General features: G+C 43.2%; 1 protein-coding gene across 2 annotated transcripts in view; it reads right to left on the bottom strand.

Moving 5' to 3' along the window:
• The window catches only part of LARP4B (La ribonucleoprotein 4B), an 83485-nt gene that overhangs the window by 36616 nt on the left and 22212 nt on the right, over positions 1–24657 (bottom strand). For both annotated transcript variants that reach the window (XM_019498663.2, XM_006259238.4), the window contains exons 3-4: positions 1846–1993; positions 1162–1323 (exon numbers count right to left, since the gene is read on the bottom strand). In XM_019498663.2, the coding sequence (XP_019354208.2) occupies positions 1162–1323; positions 1846–1993 (310 nt within the window). The remainder of the gene's footprint in view (positions 1–1161; positions 1324–1845; positions 1994–24657) is intronic.

Here is a 24657-nt window from a genome sequence, read left to right as displayed (position 1 = left end):
TCAGGCCACAGCTGGAGTACTGTGTCCAGTTCTGGGCGCCCCACTTCAAGAGGGATGTGGACAACATGGAGAGGGTCCAGAGGAGGGCCACCCGCATGATCCAGGGACAGCAGGGCAGACCCTACAATGAGAGGCTGCGGGACCTGAACCTGTTCAGCCTTCACAAGAGAAGGCTGAGGGGGGACCCTGTGACAGTCTATAAACTCACTAGGGGGGACCAGAAGGGTTTGAGGGAGACCTTGTTTCCCCTAGCGCCCCCCAGGATAACAAGGAATAACAGCCACAAGTTGTTGGAGAGTAGGTTTAGATTAGACATCCGTAGGAACTACTTCACAGTTAGGGCGGCTAGGATCTGGAACCAGCTTCCAAGGCAAGTGGTGCTGGCTCCTACCCTGGGGGTCTTTAAGAGGAGGCTCGATGCCTACCTGGCTGGGGTCATTTGAGCCCAGTTTTCCTCCTGCCCAGGCAGGGGGTCGGACCTGAAGATGTACAAGGTCCTTTCTGACCCTACTTCTATGATTCTATGATGATTCTCCAAATATATCTGACATGGATGTTTCAATATGTCGTCCCCCCTCTCCCCAAAGTATTAACGCAAGAATCAGTCATAAGACACAGGAACAGGAGACTTCTAATATGCTGTCCACAATGGATTGAGTATAAGCATTGCGACTCAGAAGTAACCTGAAAAAACTTACTAAAAAACTTCAGAGGTGATGTGCAACTAGTGCCTGCTCCAAGAAGCTTGTTATGGGGCAATACACACACAAATATGTTTGAAACAGTTTTTAAAGACAAACAAGGGTAGGATGAGCAATAAACCCATATGAGTAATGAATTCAGATTTACAAGTGATGAAAATATCTGAAAAGTCTTTATACCAACTTTAAACAAAGAAGTTTGACACCAACTAGGAACACTACCCAACTATATACACTCACTGTAGATGTTTAATACCCAGACTGTAATACTGCAGAAGAACTGACCAGATTAACATTAGTATTTCTATATGAGAAGGGAAGTGTATGGTTCTTCCCCAGCCAGTCTGAAAGATGTTAAGGCTTGAAAACAAAAAGGATGTTTCCCCCTTGTAAAGCCTGTCAACTATATTTATGCACACAAGTCAGAAAAACAATTATGCAAGGGACTAAAAACTTTTACCTGTCTGGGAAGTTTCATGCATAGATTCATACTCTGAATGATCTAGAGCCAAAGGGTTCATATCTGTTTGGTCTGATGCCGGAACAGTTGGCGATGGCTCCTGCAGTTCTGTCAGTACTGCATTCTGATGCTTTTTGTCACCATCACCATTGACATCCAATCCTGCAGCAAAAAAACCCAAAACAAACAAACAAACAAAAAAAACAAACAAGAAAGCATCAGCAGCAGATTTTAAATGAAAAAAGTCTTAACTTTCTTACTTAGAGCAGGGTTGTCCAACTTGTAATGGACAGGGCTCCCCCAGGCTGTGCCACCCCACTTTCTAGTGTGAGAGCAGAAACTGGAGGATGGAGTGGGAACCCAGAGATCCTGGATCCAGCAGCAGCAGCGATTGGCTGGGGGTGGGGCACAAGTGGTGCTGTGTGCTGAGAGCAAACCACCCATGGATTGCATATAGCTCACAGGCCACCAGTTGGACAGCTCTGACAAAGCAACTGGATAAAATGAACAAGCCTTTGTAAAAGACTTTTATTCAAGAATAGGTTTGAGAAAATATCCTTGCTTCTCAATCATTTTCACAGTCATGGTTTAAATTTAGGAAGTTTGCCAAGGTATAATAAAAAGTGCTGGATTGTGTTAAATTGAGCTTAGCTTGAACAGGTTTTAGAAACTATTAATCCATACCTTCTTTACAGGAGTCTGGAGGTTGGTCAGGTATTTCTTCCCAGGTTTTGCTTACACTACTGTCAGTGGCACCACTTGCTTCCAAATGTAACATGTGATTCCCCCATACCTTTGCATTTGGATTTAACTCAGAAACCTTGGCTGACTCCTACAAAAGAAATGTGTGTATTATAGACGTTCTAGAAAAGCAACACAATTATTTTAAAGTAAAAGTATTGGATGCATAATTTGAGATGGCACCCCAAGCCTTTCCATATCAATGTCAGAAGAAAAAGGAAGAAGAGATAATATTCTGGGGAAGTCAATGATATTAAAGTATCATCCCAGATGCAACAAAAGCCAGTTGGAAGCTTGTAGACTATAACTGCATGGCAGTTTGAGCTAGCTAAGCCAGAAGTGTTAGACTGAAGAACACTTTTGAAAGCCTCTTGGTGGCTAAACATTTCTGCAGGCTACAAAAATGTGAACACAACTGTGTACTTTTCTATAAAACCTAACAAATACAAGGTTATATTTCAAAGCTAGCGTAAGATGTGCACCCATGAAAGGAAGCTGAAGGAAAACAATGGAACATGTTTATGTGGTCCCAAACCAAGCCAAACATATATGCATTTTTGGACACAAGTTTCAGAGCCCCTTTAAAGGAACACAAATTATGCAAAGTTGAAGCTAATTAAGTGTACACAAGTTTCTGTTACTGCCCAGGACGACCAGGAAAAATTGAGTCTTCCTGAATCTAATGGCCCCCATGACTAGAATGGTTAATGCATGCTAATTTCTATAGAAAAACTGTAGCCAAGATACTGGTGTGGCTAACAATATAGGCAGCCACCTGTGACTCAATCTCTAGGTATCTCATTTATACTTCAGACAATCAGGGTCACCCTTAGGCATGACCAAGAGCAAGGATGAAACTCGCACCACTGGAATGGCATCAAGATGCCTCATCTTCCCTGCCACATTTTCACAAACACTGGAGTTAACAGCAAAACTTAAATCAACTACTAGGTAAGATCATTTAGCCCCACCTACACAACTAAACTAAACTACAAGGCCAGCGATAGCAAGTTAATTCCTCCCCTTTAAGTGGTATTGGAAAGAGTTACACTGGTACTGCTTATAGGAAGAAGTCCCGAACACTGTACTTTTGATAGCAATGCTGGAAACTATTAAGTTGGCCATTTCTATCATAGGAAAGTCAATTTTATTTTAAATTGGTTATCTGAGTATTTTTACATTTAAAAAACCCCTACGGAACTTAGGCACACCTTGCTGCTCATTTTTCAGTTTTTCAAATGAATGAACTATTTAAAAAGGTAAAAGTGTAGCTCAGCTGTCAGCCCACTTCAATATGCTATACAACAGCATTAGCATCTTTCATACATCTTTATTGAAGATGCATGATTTCCTTAATTCTGAAGACTACTTGCATTGTTTTGTTACAGGCAGTGTTTGATACCAAAAGCTACATGAGATGCTAACTTCACAAAACAGTGTTAATAAGATCAGGTTTCAGGCTGCTAAGTGTATTAACTTTTTTTGTTTCAGTGAAACTCATTCTTTTGATATGTCTGCAGCCCAAAGACTGAATTACTATGCAAGTGCACACTCTACTTCCTCCTCCTAAAAGTTGAATAAACAAGTATGAAGAAAGCCGTAAGTAATAAGATATATTTAGTTAAACTCAATTTTGCAAAACTGTAAGTTATCTGTTTGCATAGGAAGCTTTCTTGGATGACAAATCAGTGACAACAGTTTCCATTTTGAAGAACAGAGTTCCTATAAGGATAAAGGTCCTTATCACTGCAAGGACCTTAGAAGTAAACTTCACTGTCTGGCAGTTGCAACACTACCAAGGTCAGAAAAAACTGTAAGCAACTGGGACTGTAAGTGAACTCCATTCTGCCTGTTTTCAGCAGCAAAGCAACAGGAGCAACAGTCACAAGCCAGGGTTGCTTCTTCCATGTCCTATCTGCTCCCCTAAAGCATTTCCTTCCCCCATCATCCCCCTTCCCTCCCACTTCAACAGAGGCCTTCTAAAAGTTGAGAAGAGCATAGCCAAGGTCCTACTTCCTTTCTATGGTAAAGCTAAAACATTTAGGAACTACACTAGCATCCTGTTTAAGTAAAGGAGGCAATAAAAAGGGTGATGTTTTTCTTTTTCCCTCAAAAACAGAATACCAGGAAAAGTGTAACAGCTTACCCATAGGGAATACTGTCAGAGTGGGTTTCTCTGATGCAAAACTGATATTGCTGCCAGTGTTTTAAAAAAGAAAAAGTGCTAGGGCAGGAAGAAAGCAATGAATTTAGGGCTTTCCTTCTTGGGGGAGGGAAGAATGAGGAAGTGTAGAGAGTGCAGGGAGTAGGGATTTACTCAGTGTTGCTGGTGATGTAATGATGATGATTCACGGTATGAAAGATTTTGCTGGGGATGGAGGAGTTCATTAAATTGATGCATATGATAATCATGTTACATCCATCCTTCATACTAACATAGCCCAGCTTACAAGAATAAGATTGCCTCACAACTTTAGATGTTTGTTCGCAACACTTGAGGTAGAAGAAAACTGAGGCAGAGATACGCTCAGGGCCAGATCCACGCAGGTTCTGCAGGTATCTAAAAGCAGGACTTAGAATTTCACTCCCTAGATTTCAAGCAATCCAGACTGACCCTGTTCCAGTTGCCAGAAGATAAATTTGCTGCATCTGTGCTGGTCCACAAAAATCCCTCGTGTATCCATACTTGGGCTTCTGGGTACAGCCAGAAATGATCCAGTTTGATCCCCCTAAGTTTCTAACTCCCCTTAACTGAGGTCCAGACTGGTGCCTTCGCAGTACCAAAGTCCCAAGAAGGGCATGATCTTTTAATATGCCTAATTTACACAGCAGCATTGCAATCAGCTCAAGAACTATGGTGCTGCCGACTTTTACTTTATAGCCTTGTGGCTAGAATAGTTGCCCAAGAAGCAGGAGACCTGAATTTTGGCCTTCTGCTCCCTTAGGAGATTCAAATCCACAACTAGGAGACTGTCTTGACCACGAGGGTATAGAACAGGTTTGGTGAAGCAATGTCTGCCCCTCTGGCTGAAACCTGACCCCTGTGCAACCGAGACTGCAAGAGAGTCCTCGGCCAGAAAGCAGAAGCACAGGCGCCTTACTGCAGCCCAGCAGTCAGGGCACTGGGAGTGAGACTCAAAAGGGTCTGATCTCTGTTGCTGAGGTTGCTTGTTACACTCTTGACTATTGAATGTATAAATGAACATGCACGCCTTGAGAATGAGGACTATATTACCCTTCACAAGGTAGTGCCCTCATCACTGGGCTACTGAGCTAGGGTTCCTCTTTGCTTTTTCTCCTTCTAACCCATGACCAGCACTCACACTGTAGTGGCCCAGCTTCAAGAGAAGGAAAGGGTGCTCCCACCCCAGCCTACTCTTGAGCCTTGTGGTTAGGGCACTCTGCTGAAACATGACAGCTGTGGGTGTGAACTCTCTCAGGCCTAAACTCTTAAGCCAAAGTCTAATTTCTTGCCTATATTATTAAGCTAAAGGCAAGCAGCACTACCACCAAGACACCTAGTAGCAGAAGACTGACTCAACATCCTAGATCCAAAAGGAATGGAGGCACTTAATGAGCAGCCTGCTCTAAAGTCTGCAGAGGGGGCCAGACACACCATTGTGGTAACTGCTTCCTAACAGCTACTTGTAGGCTCCCTGGGTGCTTTCCAACTAGCTCTGTATAGAGGAGGGGAAGAGGATCTAAGCCTGTATTTGGAACATTCTTTAGGGGTGTCCAAGTTTTTCCAATAATTGTACAGGAATTATTTAGCCATGTCAATTTGGTCATCTTCTCAGAACATTTCTAACTTACACTGTGGTCCCTCTGGGATGGATCTAGATTTGGCCTTAAACGATATGCCAAAACTCATAGAAAAATCTGGTGGAGCAGGGGAATTTAACCCAGATTTTCAAAGGCCTAAGCCAGGTGTCAAAGCCATTGGACCATTCCTTCCTCTCATGCAAAGGAATTTCTTGAGGCATATCTATATATACACACACACACACACACGAGGGGTGCTTGATTCTAAAATCCAGCCATGATTTAAGGCATCCACCAACATCAACAAATAGCCTGTAAGGTTGATCTAAGTCAGGGCCTGCAACATGCAGCCTGCTCAACCACTAGATCCAGCCTAGGAAGCTGGAGTGCTCTACCTGTGCGGTCACTGCAAACTGTCTGCACCAAAGCTGCTTCTCTCCACTCTCCACCTCCCAGCTGCGGCAGGGAGCTGTGCCCAGGCTGCACTTGGGGGAGGTGAGTGAGAAGCTGCATGGCCCCAGAACAACTCCTATGTCTTGCACCCAGGCCAGGGCCATTCAGTGAGGGGCTGTCAGAGCTGTGCAGCTTCCAGCTCTACCTGCATTGAAACTGGGGAAAAAGGAGGAGGCAGGGAAAGAGTGAAGAGAAGCAGCAGCAGTATGGACAATTTGCAGCTCCCGAGCCCCAATGAAGCTTTCCACTGGCTGGCAGCTAAGCCCATATGTAACCAGGGAGCAAGCGTGAGAGAAAGGGGGCTGGAAGAAGCAGAGGTGACAGGCACAGCTCCCAGCTGTCTGCTTCCATGTGGGTGCAGGGAAAACTTGATTTAGACTTCAATTCATTTCAGTTCCCAAATTTCACAGGACCTACTTTTTAGTTTGGGTCCTCAACTACCAAAGCACATTGGAAGAATACTTACACATTCATCTTTATCTTGCCATCCCCAAATATCACCATTTCTTGGTACTAGAAGCTGATAAGGATATCTTCCTATAGCAAATGAAGTAACAGTTAAATCTTCAGGTTGGTTCTGGAAACTTTCACTATTTGTGTGTGGTCCACTGTTCTCCATAATTCTGCCAGAGGCAACATTATTCCACAAATAACCCGTCAGGTATTCACCATTACCACCAAAACCTGGATTAGAAAGTATCTGATTTGTTAATTCATCATTTTCAGCCTCCAGAGTTATGTACTGTGAACCCATTTCATCTTGGGAATTCTGCCTGTCCAGTTTATAGGACTGCTCCTGTTCGTTTAAAATGTCTTCCATCAGGTCTAGTACACATCTCTCATTACCTTGAGGAAGTTCTCCAGCACCAACTGACACATTTGGTATTTCATACGAAGGAGTAGCAGCATATCTGTCTACCTGTTTTGGGTCAAAACCAAGACTAGAAAAATCTGTGTCAGATGTATTCAGCTCAAAAGATTTTGTCTGTTCCTGATTAGCGGTCATATTAGTCTCAGTCACCAATGTGCAACTGCTACTTTCCAAGTCAATGACCTCTGCTTCCAACTGCTTTCCATTCCCATTTGTTTCTACATTGTCAGTTGACAACTTAGGAACACTTGCTTCCTTTGCCACTACATTAACACATTGTTTTCCTTTGTCCTTTTGAAGTTCCAGTTCTTTTAGTTCAGACATGCTTTTTTCATAATTTTCTAACAGTTTTTCAGCTGAAGATCCAATAGTTTCCTGGATGTCAGTTTTTTCCAGCTCCGGATTCATATGGTCATTCACCAATGTATGCTCTCTCATTGGTTTCTGAACCACACATGTACATAAACTTTCACTTGATACAGATAAACAACTACGAGATTCAAATACATTATTACCATCTCTTTTGTTATTTGCAATACTGTTTTCTGTATTTATTCTTTCATAAGCACAATTTCCCGAAGTTACAGGTGCATCATCCATAGCAGGGAAAACATTCAGATTGTGTGTGGAGTCTCTGGTATGATTTAGTGTATTACTGTCATGATCAACAATGGTAGCTTCAAAATCTGTTTCACCATTACTTGTTCCCGTTTGGCGTATTTCAAGTTTTGTCGGTTTTACTACATCCTCTAATCTGACAGGGTCAGTCCTAGGACTCAAATGATTTTCTATTGCGTGGAATGAATATTTATCCCATACTTCATCTCGTTTATAATTCAAGTCCACTTTGTTTACATCTGAATGAGCCAACAAAGAGACAGAGGAAACACTGTTTTGGTTAAATGAATTGGAACAGTCACATATTTTACCTTTATTTTCTGGCTGTTCTTGTAAATGCTGTAATTCTCGGCTATTTTCCTCTTGGACTATTTCATATGTGTTTGTGCTATGTGGTTCATAAGATGGCAAAGTATTGTCACTTGGCCATAACAGAGTCGCACTCAAACTATCAGATTCCAAAGGCAGACTATCCATTTCACATGAAGTAGTTTGCCCAGCAATGCTCACATAATTGTGGCCTTCCATACTACCATGGTTTATAACACTGCTTATAACCATGGTTTCAGGGCAGCCAATAATTTCAGTTTGAATTTCTAACCTCTTCTCCCTGTCTGAGTGGATTTCAGGCACTTCTGCAGTTTCTGAACTGTACAAAGTTTTATCTGTATGTTGCTCTTCATTTTCTATGAACTCTTCCAACTTGTCATCACACTCACAAAAATGAGGTATTCCTTTTTCAGTGCTGCAATACAACATTTTCTGAAATGTGTTAGTTTCCATATTGGAATTTAGTTTATTTTCTGGCTTTAATAGGGTGTCCTCTTGGGCAAGGTTTCCTGGCTCTTGGCTCACCAAAAGAGCATCACTGTTTATCTTCTGTAAGTCTAATGGAAAACGCAAGTTACTTAAAGCATTTTCTGACAATTGTTTACTATTTGTTTCCTGGGAAGTTTCACTTAAATGAAGTGAAAGTCTCTCACAATCAGAGTTTCTCTCATTATTTCCCCTGTTATAATCTTCAACATTTAAAGGTAACTCGGCTTCCCGTGTACCAACATGATTCACTCTTCCCAAATTAGGACAATACTGTTCCTCTTTGAGAGCATGTGCCACTTTAACAAAATCACTGCTTCTGATAACTGATTCATTCATACTGACACTACTGTCTAGTGTATCCATTTTCTGAGTTCTATTTTCAGGGAACTCTTCATCACATACTTGTGCTCTTAAACCATCTGTTGCTATACTGTCAATATTTAACCTATATGTCTGACAGCTGCTAGCCAGTAAGTCACTATAAGCAGATTGGATGTCCATGCTACAGTGTCCCTTTGTTTCATTTTTTTGCACGTTTGACCAATTCTCTTTTTCACCTACAGTCAGTTCTTTCTCTGTACTAAACCTAGCTCCCACTTGTGCTGAGTGCTCTTTTGGAAATTCTCTCTCGGTGTCTAGAGGCCATGCCACGTTGCACATTCCTTCAACAGTAACAGCTGAATTATCTGTATCTGCTGCAACCTCTCCATGCATGGTAGCTGGCATCGCTTCATCTACTTTCAGATCTTCAGCATCTACAACACAAATACTATAAAATTCCCTATCTCTTATATGTTGTCTGTGGTCTATATCAAGATAAGCAAATATTGGAATTGCAATTTCTCTATTTGATGTACTTGAAATTGTATGGCTGTTATTGTCATTATCTGGGACACTCTCTACTGTTTCATTCTGAATTAACGAGTATTCACACATAACTGGGTAATATTCCAGACAACTCCTATTTAAGGAAGTTTCTTCCTGCAAGCCTCCGTCTCGAATTACTGGTGCACATGAAGGAGAAATATTGTCAGATGAGCAACATGTCTCATCAGTTATATTTTCATTATGGCTATTACCATGAAGACGGTCTGTATTATTCACACATACAGCATTACTATTGGTATTTTCAATTACTTTTTCATTGATAAGCCTGTTTTCCTTTTCTTCGATCCTTTCTAAATTCTCATATCTACTAAAGACCTTTAGAATACGACTAAATGAATGAAAAAAGTTGAAAGGTCTGTTTTGTATTCTCTTAGTGACTCGCTCAGAGCTAGTGTTCTCCACACTTTTGTATGAAGGATACTTTGTTTTGCTATCCCCAAACCCATGTTTAGGATTCGACTCCATACAATCGTCAGTATGAATGTACTGAATGCTGACTAAAGCAGCTGCCCCATTAGTGGTCTTTTCCACTGCGTGCAGCTCCTTACTTTCAACAGTTTCTAAAATTGAAGATAAAGTTTTACTTATCCCATTTCCTGATGCCTCCTCTTCAGTAGATTTTTGTAACAGAACAGTTTTCTCATTGTTTTTGCTGTTATTCAATTCTTTACTGAAGCAGCAACCCATGTTTAATAAGTTGAACTACAGGAGTCCTCTCATTGCGAATCGCCTTCCTGCACATCTCAACGAACTTTTACTGCTACTGAATAGAGAAGCCAACACCCAGATGCCAAAAATAGCACATTTTAAACAGTGCAGGGGGCTCATGTGCTATTGCCACTCAAAGTCCAAATCCCACTGACTGAGCAACGTTTTACTGTTTAATAATATGAAATAAATGTCAAAAATTTTTCCCCAAGGAAGCAAGCTGTTAGCTAGAATTTAAAGCCGTTTGAACACATTTTATTTTCCAAAAAGTTAAATATTTTAGAGGGGTGTATAACGCAGTATTCAGACCAGATCCAGAAGTTCAGGAACATGGCCTGCCAAAGAATGTGGAGCCCTTTGACCCCACTGACCACAACTGTCAGCAGCAATCTTGGATTCCCCTCATTGGACCTCTTCTGCTGCTGGCAGATCCCTACCACCCCAGACCTTTCACTGCCTCTAGACCACAGGGGCCTTTGAAGCAGACCCCGCAGTCCCACTTTGGTGGACATGACAAGTTCCCCTGTGCCCTGGGCTAGATCTGGCCTACAAAGAGCCCTGTGATCTGGATCTGGCCTGAAACCCAAAGTAAGTCTGACACCCCTACTGTACCCTACATCTCTGCCAGTGAGAAGTGTGGCCCAAACCCATTTTCTCTTGGGGTTTTAGTTTTAATCATCAATTCTTACACAAGAATAACCAACACAAGGAACACAGTAAGTTTGAATCCAGTTTTAACAACACAGAAGTGTGTTAGTGAAAATGCTATGAAAAGCAGTTTGATATACTAATGCACTTTAAGAAAAACAAATCTAAAACAGGGGTGCTCAACTCCTGGCCTGTGGACCATATTTAGCCTGTGGAGCTGGATCATCCAGCCCACAAGGCTCCCATCAGGTCCCAAACTTGGGTAGTGGTGGGAGCACTGATCCACTGACCCCTTCCCTGCTGGCAAATTTCTAGACTCATAGGGAGCCTGATGGGTCAAACAGTATGGCCCTGCATGCTAAATCATGTACGCAAAACTGGCGAAGCAGCACAGGGTTGATCTTGGTACACCGGTGCCAGCCAAGACAGCATGGGGCCTGATCCAGCCCACAGAGCAATTCTGTGTCACCTATCCAGCTTGCGATGTCAAAAGGTTGAGCTTTATGGTCTAAAGGGGTAGGCAACATTTTTTGGCCAGAGTACTGAAAAAACCTACAATGTCTACCTTGGAAGGTGCTGGAGTGCCAGCATGCCAGAAAAACAAAATGAGGGTAGGGGGAATACATGGCAGGATGCACTGAATATTAATATATTTAATAATTGTAAGTGTTGCCTTTGTCATTGTGTATTCATTTTTTGTTTAGCATGTTGCAATGAGAGAGAGAAAGAGAGACAAATAAGAGAAAGGAGAAAGAAAAAGAAGAGCAGAGAGAGAGAGAGAGAACCAGACACACACACAGAACCAGAACACCAAGAACAGACACATGCACACATGCATCCAGAACCAGACATGTGTGGGCACGGAGACGCACAGAACCAGACAGAGGCAGACAAACACACAGAACCAGATGTGCAGGCGCATGGAGCCGGGCTCTTGGGCCACTGGACAAAGTCCAACCCAACAACGGCCTTGTCCTGCCAGAGCCCCTATGCTTCCCCAGGAAGCCAGCCCCTAGGCTGCAGCACAGCTGGCTGAGGCCCCAGCCTTGAGCCTGCCCATCAGCCCAACCACCCTGAACAGCTAAGTCTGCAAAAGGTGTGGTGCTCCTGGCAAGGGGCAGCGCTAACCTCATCCTGGTGGGGGGGCTGGGCTTGGAACAGTTGAGAATCAGGCAGGCTTAGCTGTAAGCCCTGCTGCAAGCAGCCTGGGCTCCACGGTTGGCAGCAGCTACCAGAACCTGGGTTGGCTACAGCTGGGAGGCTTCAAACAGCTGCTCCGGGCTCTGGCATCAGCTCCATACTGGTGGGTGCTCATGCACCTCGGAGCGGACAGTGGGGACAGGGCCTGAGGCAGCACAGCCCTCCCACTGTCTACTCTGAGGTGCACAAGCAGTCACCACCAGCATGGAGCTGATGCCAGGGCTGTTTTCAGCCTGCCCGCTGCCCACAGCCCAGGCTGGCTACAAACAGCTGCGTCAGGCTCCAGAGCCCAGTCATCAGCTCTGTACCAGCAGTGGGGGAGAGGACAGGCTTGTGCTGCCTCTGGCCGCTCCAAGGTGCATGTGTACCCGCCAGTAAGGAGCTAATGCTGGAGCCCGGAGCAGATGCTTGCAGCCTCTTGGCTGCAACTGGCCCAGGCTCTGGGTAGTTGCTGCCAACCACGGAGCCTGGTCTGCTTGCAGCACAGCTGGCAGCTGCCCAGCCACCTGCAGCCCGGGCTTTGTGGCTGGCAGTAGCTACCTAGAACCCAGGCTGGTGGTGATGTGCCAAGCAAAATGGCCTCACATGCTGTGCTTGGCACATGTGCCGGGGGTTGCTGACCCCTGGTCTAAAGGATAAGGTCTTGCTCACGTATTCCCCAGATATAAGCTGCCATTGAAATAACTGAGTCATCAGAAGTTACCTCTGTTCCAAACTTTTTTACTTTACTTGCATGAAACAAATACATAACCCCTTCCTTCACTGTATCACAGGGCTAGAGAGATCATCTTTAATATCCCCTGCACCAATGCCAGATTGAACATGTTTACAGCATCTCCAAGAGGCATTCAGCAAAAGTGTTCTTAAGAACACTCAACAAGAGGGATTCCACAGCTCACCTCTGAAGTACTAGAAAAGAGGTGTTCAACCTTTTTGCCCACGGGTGGGCTGGGTGGACAGTGTCCCGTCTGTCCACGGGCTGGATCCTGCCAGTGGTCCCCATCTGGCACTAAAGCCAGCACCACCCATCATGTGGAGAGGGGTGTGGGGCAGGCCAGCAGCAGCCCAGACCCATGTGGGGATAGGGGCTTGGCTTATTCCCACAGGGAAAAAAAAGGGGGGGGCACAGCCCAAGCCCACCCTGACTTAGCTGGGGAAAATGCGGCAAGACTTGGCACCCTGAGGGAAAACAGGGGGCATATGCCTTGGCCCAGAAGGAAATAGGGGGTATGGCTTGACTCATACATACACTTTACTCAGTCATCTAAAACATTAATGAAAGTAAGAATGAGGACCAGGATTCATAGACATTAGGGGCTGGAAGGGACCATGCAAGATCATTGAGTTCAGCCCCCCTGTAATAGGCAGGAAGTCTGCTGGGGTCATGTGACCCTCCGCAAGATAAGTGAATGAGTCCATTTGAATGAGTCCAGAGTAGGTGCTTGCACCACCTCTGGGGGGGGGTCTGCTCCAGACCCTGGACACTCAGAGCATAAAATTTTTCCTTATGTCCAGTCTAAAAAATACAAAAAACAAAACAAAAAAAGGCCTTCCAGAAGCTTGCGGCCCCTAGACCTTGTTATCCCTTGGGGAGCCCTGGTGAACAGCTGTTCTGCCAGATCCTGGTGCACCCCCCTTTATGTACTTATAGGCTGCCACCAAGTCCCCCCTGAGCCTTTTCTTCTCCAGGCTAGAGTCCCATGTTCCTCAGCCTCTCCTCATATGGCTTGCTCTCTCAGCCTTTGATCACACGGATGGCTCTCCTCTGGACTCTCTCAAGCTTATTCATGTTCCTCTTGAAGTGGGGGTCCCAAAACTGGATGCAGTCCTCCAGCTGCAGCCTCACTAAGGCCGAGTACAGCGGGAGGATGACTTTCCTGGTTTTGCTCAAGATGCATTGATGGATACATGAGTTTGCTTTGCTTTGCTGGCCACAGCACCACATTGGTGGCTCATGTTTATCTTGTGGTCAATTGAGATTCCCAAATCTCTTTTGGTCATGGTGCTAGTGAGCATAGCACTGCCAAGCCTATAAGCACGATTCTAGTTTTTCCTCCCAAGGAGAAGCACCCTGCACTTCTCTGAATTAAATGCCATCAGGTTTTGGTCCACGCAGTTTGTTCTCCAGTATGACCGCTTTCCCCCATAGTTTAGTGTTGTCTGTAAACTCTGCCAGTACACATCTGATGCCTGAATCCAGATCACGAATTAAAATGTTGAAGAGTACTGGCCCAAGTACTGAGCCCTGAGTGACACCACTAGTCACCTCGCGTTATGCTGATTTACTCCCATCAACCAATAGTCTGGGTCTGTAGTCACTCATGCCCCAACCGGGATTGTTCTGAGCCATGTCATTCATGCCCACATGGATGAGTAGCATGGGGTGGTGGTCAGAGGGCTGGATGAGTTTGGGGATCCTGTCAGTTACATCCCAGACACAGGCCCCCAGTAGGCAGCAGACCTCATGGGCTAAGGGGTCGGGGCAACAGATTACTCCCTCAATCCCCCTCAGGAGGGAATCGCCAACCAGAATTATGCTGTCATCTTCTGGGCACAGTTACTGGTGGCCCTCCATCCTTACATGCTGACACTGGTGGCTCAGCTGGCTCTGCTGATGTGAGGGGTTCAAAACAGTTGTGCAGCTCCAGAGGAGTGGTCACCCTGGTGCAGTACCACTAGGGCAGGTGACGACCTTTGTCCAGGCAGCCCCTGACTGGACTTCATAGCAGTTCTTCATTTCTGCCATGGAGTTGTAAGCTGTCTGGTGGAGAGCCTGGAAGTAGGCATCCAGTTCCTGCTCTCCATTTCTAATGGTGCGCAGCTGCTGCACCGTTACCTGGAGCTCCCTAATCTGGTACTTCAGGGCCTCCACCATCGAGCACAACCCACAAGGGGAGGTGTCAGTGCTCCTAGACCCAGCTGGCTGCTTCCGTGCAGGACAGACTCCAGTTTAGCAGCATACAATTCCTAACTACTCTTACTGGTGTGGTGTTTTCCGGTGTGCTGGGCCTCCATCTCACAGTGGTTTCATCTTGACCATATTTTCCTACTTTATTGAGATACCTTGCTTGTATATCTGCCCTACCACACCCACCTTTTCCAAAGTTACAACCCATCCTCCAGGGCTACCGTCACCTGAGGACTATTGCATGCTCAAAAAGAAACTAGGTTGCTGAACAAGTAACACAACGTATTTTGATATGCATTTTTAGTCCATGCTGCATGCTTTATGCAAAACGTTTCATCTCCCACCCAAATGCTATAGTCCATGTAGTCCTCAGTGATGTAAACAATTATGCCTCCCATTCAATATGCCAAATTCCTAATTTCTTGTGGTGACAGGGCACAATCGCCTGTGTCACCATGCTCCTGTATTTTAAAAAGGAACAGTTTTAAACTATTTCATTGCAACATATCTACCTTAAGAATGTCTCTTGCTTTTCCTTCCTGACTTCACAACCTCCTTTCCTAAAAATTATGTTTTCAGTACTTGTTTTCAATATCTCTTCCTTTTCCTTATGATGCATCACTACCCTCCTTCCCTATTTTTTTTTTTTTTTAAGTTGGACAGAAAATAAGCTAATTTGCCTATTTTTTTTTTTTAAGTTTATCCCAATGCAAATTCCCTCACCTTCCACCTGCATCAAGGCACACTTCTATCCACTCACTTGCCCATTCATCCACTTCATGCTTTGAGCTAGACAAAATTTAAAGGACTAGGCTTACCAGGCTTACTGTTAGGCAACAAATAAGAGGAGTAAAGCTTCCACAAGATGGCTGCATCGATGCATTTATTCACACCTGGAAGGTTCCTACATTCATAGTATTAGAAGCTTTACTCCTCTCTTCTCCCCTGTCCCTTTCCCTCCTTCCCCCCCCCCCCCCAAAAATGCTTACCCACTGCTTAGTCAATGACCCTTGCCCAGGAAACTTTCCCACTTCTTTACCAGGGGCAAGTGTTTTTCAAATTCTGAAAGAAGTCTCCCATCGCATTAACATACATAGCCTTAATTGCACAACTACCTAAAAATACAATTTTATTCATCTTTGATCCTTGTCTTCCATTTTGTAGACATTATGAACCTCCCTATATAGCACTTGAGCCATTTCATTACCCTGCTACCACACTTTCAGTTTCTCCAATATAATTAGTTGTAGAAATCTGCATGCCAGTCTTCTTAGTATTTCATTAAATGTTTTACAAATATGTTAATAGTAACTTTTCACTCTTCATTTTTAATAGCTGTTAGAGACAAGAAACTAGCATTTGGACAGACTGCAATTAAGTAGAATTGCTATTTTTCTCATCATTGTCTTTGCACTTCCATGCCATAAACTACCATAAAAGTCTTAAATCATTACAATGCTAAAGAGAAGATGGCTCTTCAGTAGGTAAGGTGCCCAACCCTACTGAGAAGAGTACAGAACCTACAGCCACCTGAAGACATGAATGGGCAACATAGATATAAAAATGTGAAAAGTAAACATAAGTTTAACAGATCCCTAGCCTTGGGCATTAAAAACTTCCACCCTTCTAACAAATATTATTTTTAAAGCAAGACAATTAAGGGAAAGCTGTCCAATCTGAGAATGTAAACTGTGTTCAAAGCAAGAACAGGAGTGCCAGAACACCAGGAACAATTTTAATTAAAAGGGACATTTAGCCATAGTATCCAGAGACATTCCACAGAAAAAAAAAAGTTAGATAGTAGGATTATGAAAGAATATCAAAATAAACAGTAGTTATCCCAAATTGATAATGGCCTTATGGTAACACTGGGAAAAAGTCACACTCTGAAAAACAGAGGGGTGGTACACCTAAAGTCCATATGTGCCACTTGGAGGTTTGGTTTCCAGAATTCACATGTACACAAGTTACACTAGCCAGTGTAATTCCTGAAGTCCCAATGAAGCAGTGTTGTAAATACAAGTTTGCTCAGCTGAAAGGATGAAATCCTAATTGAGAAACAAATGCTACCATTCTGAGTTCTTAAATATAAAAGTCAGCATACACTTGAGTGCCATGCTCCACACCAGACTTGAATAGATGAAAAGATCAAACTGGCTAACTTTTGGATGAAACCCTCTAATGCAGCAATCCCACAACCAAAAACCTTACTGAATTGGCAGAGATGCATCATCATCTCAAAGTGTGCTTCAAAATCCCACAAAGAGATGCAGACTATCCTATCCCAGGTCACCATATCAGTGAGCAATGTCACAAACCCCTACCCCTACAGACTAAATGTTCTTAAGGATAAAGTCTGATGCATCATTGCTGCCATCTGCTGCAATTTTTTTAAGCCTCCAAGACAAACTTACTCAACATACTCATGTGGAACTTGACTCAGATTTAATAAGTCACTTTTCTCTAGGCTTCCTCAGATAGAGGGGACAGCTCTTCTGTTTATAGCATTTTTCATTGAATGCATGCTATTCACGACCAATTCAATCATTTTGTAAGGCCAGCATATCACAGCAGTGTTCTTAATTTTTGTAGCGATTTATAAAGATACCAGCCTACAGGTAAACAGAACACGTTTAAAACAGAGGGATATCTAACATGCCCATTACTTTAATGTTACTTTTAGCAGAAAACTTAACTAAATGTGAAGGAAAATTTTCAACAAAAGGAGTCACAAGAAGTGCCATTTAAAACCAGAGCATGTCTAGCAGGATCCAAGAATCCACACAATGAGGGTTAAAATAGGCAAGCGATTCTACTACTAAGATATGCCTTCTAACACTAGAAAGGAAACAAGATGGGAGAAACTACGCAGCCAAAAAGCAGCTGTTGTAATTATGCCATACTGTTTCCTTTGCATAATTCTGATGAAGCTGTGACAAAACAAATAAATATTTTTATATAAAAATATTTACATGTTACTCATTGTTTACCTATTTTGCATTTTAAAATTTAAATAGAACATTTTGTATTTGTTACCTTGGTCTTGTAGTTAAGATTTCTAGGAAGAAGTTTTGAACATGAAATGTTCATCTTTGCTGAGAAAGCTCTCAACAACATGCTGACTAAACACCAGTCAAACAAAATTGATAAGCTAATAACCCCCATGGTATATTTACAAGGAATACTGCTTTGTGAAAGGCTGAAATGCTCTGATTACAGGGTATTTTTTTGTAGTTTGAAGCTATATGGTTTGTGGTTCTGAACTGCTCTAAAGCCTAACTTTTCTTTGTAATTTTGAAAAAGTGGATGTTTGTATGAAAAAGTTTACAACAGTTTTAGCAGTGTTATCAATCTACTCACTGCCAGTGTTCTCAATGAAGCAATTTCAAAATCAGTCTCATGCCACTAGATTTAATTAAAAGACATTAGCCCTATATCCTGTAAACACACACTTAAGCATGAAGCATTGAAGTCAACATGATTGTTAAATCAGATTTAAGGCATCTGCTTAACAATGAAGGAGCAGAACCTTTTCTGATTTTTGCATGACACTTTTGCAACAGTTAACTAGTAAGATCCAGTTTCATAGTTGTCAGGGCCTGGAAGGGACCTTACACATCATCAGGTCCAGCCCCCCTGCACTAGGGCAAGAAAGACTGCTGGGATCGGGTGACCCCAGCAAGATGGGTGTCAAAATGCTTTTCGAAGATGGCCAGGGCAGGTGACTGTACCAACTCTGGGGGGAGCCTGTTCCAAACCCTCAGAACTTGACCTGTAAAGAAGATTTTCCTTATATCTAGCCTTAAGCGATCCTTAGTCAGCTTATGCCCATTATTTCTTGTCCTCCCATGGGGGGCCTTGGTGAACAGACACTCCCCCAGGCCCTGATGTATGCCCGTGACATACTGCCACCAAGTACCCTCTGAGTCTTCTCTTCTCCAGGCTGAACAGTCCCAAGTCTTTCAGCCTCTTCTTGTATGACCTGGTCTAAAGATCTCTAATCATGTGCATGGCCCTCCTTTGGACTCTCTCAAACTTTTGCACATCCTTCCTGAAGTGTGGTGCCCAGAACTGGATGCAGTAACACAGCTGCCGTTTCACCGAGGCCAACTAGAATAGGAGGATGACATCGTCAGCCCTGCTCAAGATGCCTTGGTAGATGCTAGCGTTTGATTAGCTCTGCCAGCTACAGCATCGCATTGGTGGCTCATGTTCATTTTGTCGTCTATCACGACACACAGGTCCTGTTCTGATGTGGTGCTAGCAAGAGTAGCACTGCCGATCCTGGAAGCGTGTTGTGGATTATTTCTCCCCAGATGGAGCATTTTACATTTCTTCATATTATACAACATCTGGCTGAGGTTCACCCACCTTGTAAGCCTGACCAGGTTACCCTGTATTGCCAGCCTGTCTTCGAGCACCATTAAAGTGGTGGGCAAGAGCGGGGCAAGTCCCATGTTAGTCAGAGTGAAAACAGCACTTGTATCCCTACATGAGATTTCACAGAACGGCTGGATAAAATGCTTAGTTTTTCTCATATCTAAAAGGAAGATTCCATGGTTCATTAATGCATAAAATCATACTTAATGTTTAAACAGAATGAAACACTAGCTTTAACAATAATTGACCTAGACCAGCAAAGCCTGTCAGAAATGCTTTGCACTCTAAACCTGCAATAATGTTATAGAAACATTCAAGGAATATACTCAATAATACCTGTGCAACAGCTTTTCAGCTTCCAGGTATATTCCTGGACATTTCTTATGTACAAAGCTGTGCATCATCCAGAGTTTCAGAAATAAAAATCTGGTTACCAAATATTGCTTACAAGTTACTTAACTGTTGTGGAAAACTGGAAAAACCCTTTCAATTGGTGCACACAACAACACCTTGTACCATACCACCATCTGAATACCTAAAAAATGACTGGGGTTATACTACATTAGACACTGTCCAGACACAGGGAATTCTACCTTGCCTACTTCCTTTAGCTTCCCATTCAGGATTAAATCTCAAGTGAGTTTCTTTCAGATTTTTTTTCTGTAAACTAATTCAGGCAAAGTTAGCCGAGATCAAATCTTTGGTACCAGTATGTAGTGGTAGAAGAGGGCATGCATGTGTGAATTTAGTCAGTAAAAAAAAGGCTAGCTGCTCAACCCATGGAACAGCTAAATCCATGTTCTAAACATTCATCTTCCCAAGAACTTAAAGGAAAACTTGCCTTCATATTATGTTCAGAAAAAAAAACATTCATCATTTGTAGAATTAACAGCAGCAGCAGCAACGGTGGGTTTGTGTTATCACTTAAGGCTTCCTATTGATGAGTAAGAAGCCATATTTGCCAGGGTCCACGCCATCTGTCTACGCCTTATTAGTTTTATGGCACCCCTCAGATAATGCTAGCTCTTAGCTCTCATTCATTTCTTAATTATGGAAAAATAATAGAGCATTTCTTTGATCAGAAAGACCACAACAGATCAGAATGGTTTTGACATTATTGAATCCTGATTTTACTATGTGAAACATGTGTTGATGTCTGCACTTATTTTTTTTTAAAAAAAAAAAAATCATGGAGTTTTAAAAAGTTAGATGACCTGTATCTTTGTATACTTCATAGAGATTCATTTGAAAGAGAAAGCTCACTTAAAACTTCAAGAATTTACATTCCCAGTCTGGTAATTTGGTATTTCTTGTGCAAATGACAACACATTGTGCAAATCCTTTACGAAAGAGCAGGCAGTAACAAGCAGATTGTTTTATCATTCAAAGTCACTGCCTAAGTCCAGAAGTCAAAAAGCTTCTAAGAGTCTGCCTATCTAGTTAGTGTTTTAAGTTAACCAAATTCATGTTAATATTGCCTACAGATGAATCTTACTATTTTATTTTAGGCTTATCATATGCTTAAATCCCCTTCCTAAAGGGTTATGGGGAGTGGCAATTTGAGATTTAACTCTAAACTTATGTGTCTTATACTTTCTTTGAGGGAATCCTGATTTACCTATTTTAGAATTATGTGACAAAGCACTATACTGACTTTGAATGCATGAGGAAGCCTAGAACAAATAAGATGTGTTAGTAATACCCTGCCTATCAGTACACAGACAAATACTTGCTTTTTAAGAAAGAAAACATTTACAGAAGCCTTTTCTTCAAGTCTGCTACATGCCTCCAACAGCATGCAAACAGCCATAGACTAGGATTTTGATTTTTCCTAAAGCTAGATATTCTGAAGAGTCAACTCTTTATTGGATTTGTGACATATGCAACACCCTTCCCAATAAAGGTGGAGTGGCTTACAGTAAAAAAAACAAAAAAAACCAAAACCAAACCAACAACCTCCCCCGCCCCGGAAAAATTTAAAAGGGCAACTAGAATAAATAAAATGAGCCACAAAAAAATAAAGCAGAAACTCACTCAACATCACCTTGGCCTAGATTTGGTTACTAAATGCCTGTTGAAATAAGAGTCTTGCTGTGCTTGTGAAAGCTGTCCAGGCTCAGACAGGTTTCGAGGGAAGGAGGTCCATAGCTGAGGAGCAATTGTTGAGAAAGACCTCCCACAAGTTTTGCCAAGCAGACTTGGCATACTGCCAGTACTTGCAGGAGGTGCTCTCAGCAGACACTAGGGACTGTGATGGGATGGAAGGGAGAAGGCAGTCTCTTAGATAAATAGGACTGTGGCTGTTTAGGGCATTATTGGTCAAAAACAACACCTTGAATTGTGCCTGGACAACTAATAGGAGCCAGTTTGGACACTGGAGGACCAATCCCTACTCCTGGAGACCCACACCCAAAGCAGGCAGCTGCATTCTGCACTAGCTGAAGCTTCCAGACATTTTTCAAGGGCAACCCTCTGTAGCGTGTGTTGCAGTAGTCTAGCCTTGAGGGTAACAAAGGGCATGGATGAAGGTGGCCAGATAAGAGTCTGAAAGAAAGGGTCACAAAGTCTTTTCACCAGATGGAAGTTGGTGAAAGGTGCTCCTAGCTATGTCTACCACCTGATGATCCATCCAGAAGCATCCCAAGACTGCACTCCGTTGATGACAGGTGTCCCAGTCCCCAAGTCTCACTATCACCACCCATCTTATCTAGTTCAGTTTCAATTGGTCCACCTACATCTAGTCCCCAGTTGCAGCAAAGCACTGAGAAAGATGCACTGTGGGGCCAGGGTCAGAAGAGACCGAGGTAGAGCTGGTATGTCATCAGCAGGGACCCTGGTTTTTTCCAATATAAAAACAAAATCTCCAACTTTCAGTTAAAAAAAAAAAAAGTAACCCCAAATCCACTTTTTTCCATGATTTAAATGAAACACCACTGTATACACATCTAAATCATGGGGGAAAAAAGTAACCCCAAATCTGCTTTAAAAAAAACAAACCAACAAAAAACAACCCTGAGAATTGGAGATTTTTTTTTTTTAGATCAGAGAAAACCAGGATCCCTGGTCATCAGCATACTGGTAGCACCTCTCTCCATGCATTGAGCAGGAGGGGAGACAAGATGGAGCTTGGCAGACCCCACAGGAAAGGTCCTGAGGAGATGATGAGCCTTTGCCCATTACTACTCTCTGGCTGTTGACTAGGAAAGAGGAAAAAAAAACAAAAAACAATAGAGAGCCATCTCACAAATACCTACTAGGTCATATAAACATTTTAGCAGCACCTCACTGTCAACTGTAATCAAAAGATCAGATACAATCAGCAGGGCACAACTTCCCCCATCATTCTCCAGGCAAAGATGGTCACCTAAAGCCATAAGTGCAGTCTCTGCACTATATTCAGGACAAAACTAGACTGGCAAGGGTCCAAGAAACCAATGGCATTCAGATGTGCCTGGAGTATCAGGCACTACATGTTCAACAGCTTTCCACAAAAGAAAAAGGCTGGAAAGGGTGATAACTGGATGAGGAGTCAGCACCAAGTGATGGCTTCTTGAGCAGGGCCTGGACAATCACAGACTTGAAGAGTATTCAGTATGATGCCCTCCCTAAAAGGAAACCTTGGCAACCCCTACCAGCAGTGGCCCCAGTCTCCCCCAGCTGGCTTTTACAAACCAGGTTGGGCAGAGGTCCAGTTCACATATGATTGCCCTTGGTCCAGGTCACACCCGATTGCCCTCATCCCTCCAAGCACATCTTTCATATCAGAGAGTTATAGTGATTTAAAACTGTCCGTATGAACATGACAACCCTAAACTCTGACTCTGTAGCAAAAGTGATGGTCCCCAAACCATGGTGAATATGGGCAATTTGGTCTGCAAAGTAGTCGGCAAACTTGTCACAACCTAAGTCTACTTCAGTCTGTTCTGGGCAGAGACAAACCAGATTAACCAGGCCATTTACCACCCTTAACAGTTCCACTAGACAACACTGGCAGATGCAATGGTAGTGGAGAGGAAAAGCATTTTTGCTGCCACAACAGCCGCACCACAGTCCTTTAAAGAAAGATTGATCAGCTGGCTTCAGCATTGGTCAAGAGTTACTTGCACTTCAGCTACCTACACTGCTGCTTAATCTACCTCAGTTCCCCAGGATACCAGAGGAATCTGTACCACTACAGTGGTGAGAAAACACTTGAATACCAGTGTGTGTTATTCCAGGCCAATGGAGGTCAGGGAGCATGCTCCCCAGAGTCTGGAATCCCACTGGCTCCATGAATACCTGGGGGAAGACCAGCCTATCAGGTCTATCACCTCAAAAGGGACAATGGAGGAGAGAGATCTGCACACCTCTAAAAGGCAGTTGTCTGACCATGACAGGTTTCTTGACAACAGATCCTGTATTCAGGTAGGTGCAAAACAATAGGTCTGATGTGTGCCCCACGCCATGCGTCAGCATGAAACAACCACAAAACAACCTCAAGTTTGAAGTAATAATGTTCTGAAGTCTCATGAGCAGCATATTTCTGCCCATGATTTCATATGCAAGAGATTTCCACATTAGAGTCTGAGATAGAACAGAAACAGGAAAAAGTTTTCCAGCCCCCTTATGTCAGTATTTTCAGAAAGTCAGGAAGACACCTTTTTGTAAGGAGTGGAGTAAGAGGAGGAACATAAAGCAAGTGCTTTGCGGTATATTCAATATGGATTGCAGCAAGGCACATCCAAGTAACTCTTGCTGCAATCCATCAGATAACACACAGTGTGCTTGACCTTTTGGGCCCATGTGCTGGGGTTGGACCCCACCCAGCCACTCCTGGGGATTGGGCCAAGAAACTGGGTTGCCCAGCCTCCTCCCTCCCCCCAAAACACCTAGTCTGGCATGCAAGGGCTTGTGGGCCTCCCCATGGGTCTGGAAACTTGGCAGTCCCAGGGGCCAAATCTAGTCCACAGGCTGGGAGTTTAGCACCCCTCAGACGCTTCACTGCTCTGAATATAAAGTATACCTCAAGTGCCTAGCAAGCTATGTACCAGAACTGAACATTGTGGGGCCAAAATGTGCTTAAAGCACTGTTAATGATTCAAGAAGCTGAAGTGCAAGGGCTGAAAGTACTGTTTACACAAAATCAAGTACTCCATCTGATTAACAAGACTTTAAAAAAAGATGTTCCAAGCATTTGCTACCCCCACCCCCCCAAATCAAGTTACTTTTAGCATACCATTTGCCCCAAACCATAAGAACCCAATGAAGCAATTTACAGGACAAGCACAGTATCATGTGGTGCTATTTCATGAACAAGCCCTGCATGCAGTATGTATTGGCAATACTTCTCACCTATGGATATGCATGCCTAGAGTTCGCCCTACTACCATTTCTCCTTGCATGTAGGTTCTGCTAACTTTTAACTAAATTCCACATAGAACTTTGAGTTGCCAATGTATTTTATAACCTTCATATTGGCTTTAAACACTATAATCTCATGCACTTATTAAATTTAAGGCTT

The sequence above is a fragment of the Alligator mississippiensis genome, chromosome 5 (assembly GCF_030867095.1).
Source record: "Alligator mississippiensis isolate rAllMis1 chromosome 5, rAllMis1, whole genome shotgun sequence".
NCBI classification, from domain to species: domain Eukaryota; kingdom Metazoa; phylum Chordata; order Crocodylia; family Alligatoridae; genus Alligator; species Alligator mississippiensis.
Note: the sequence above shows the minus strand (reverse complement) of the source record. Positions and strands in the feature narration are given on the sequence as shown.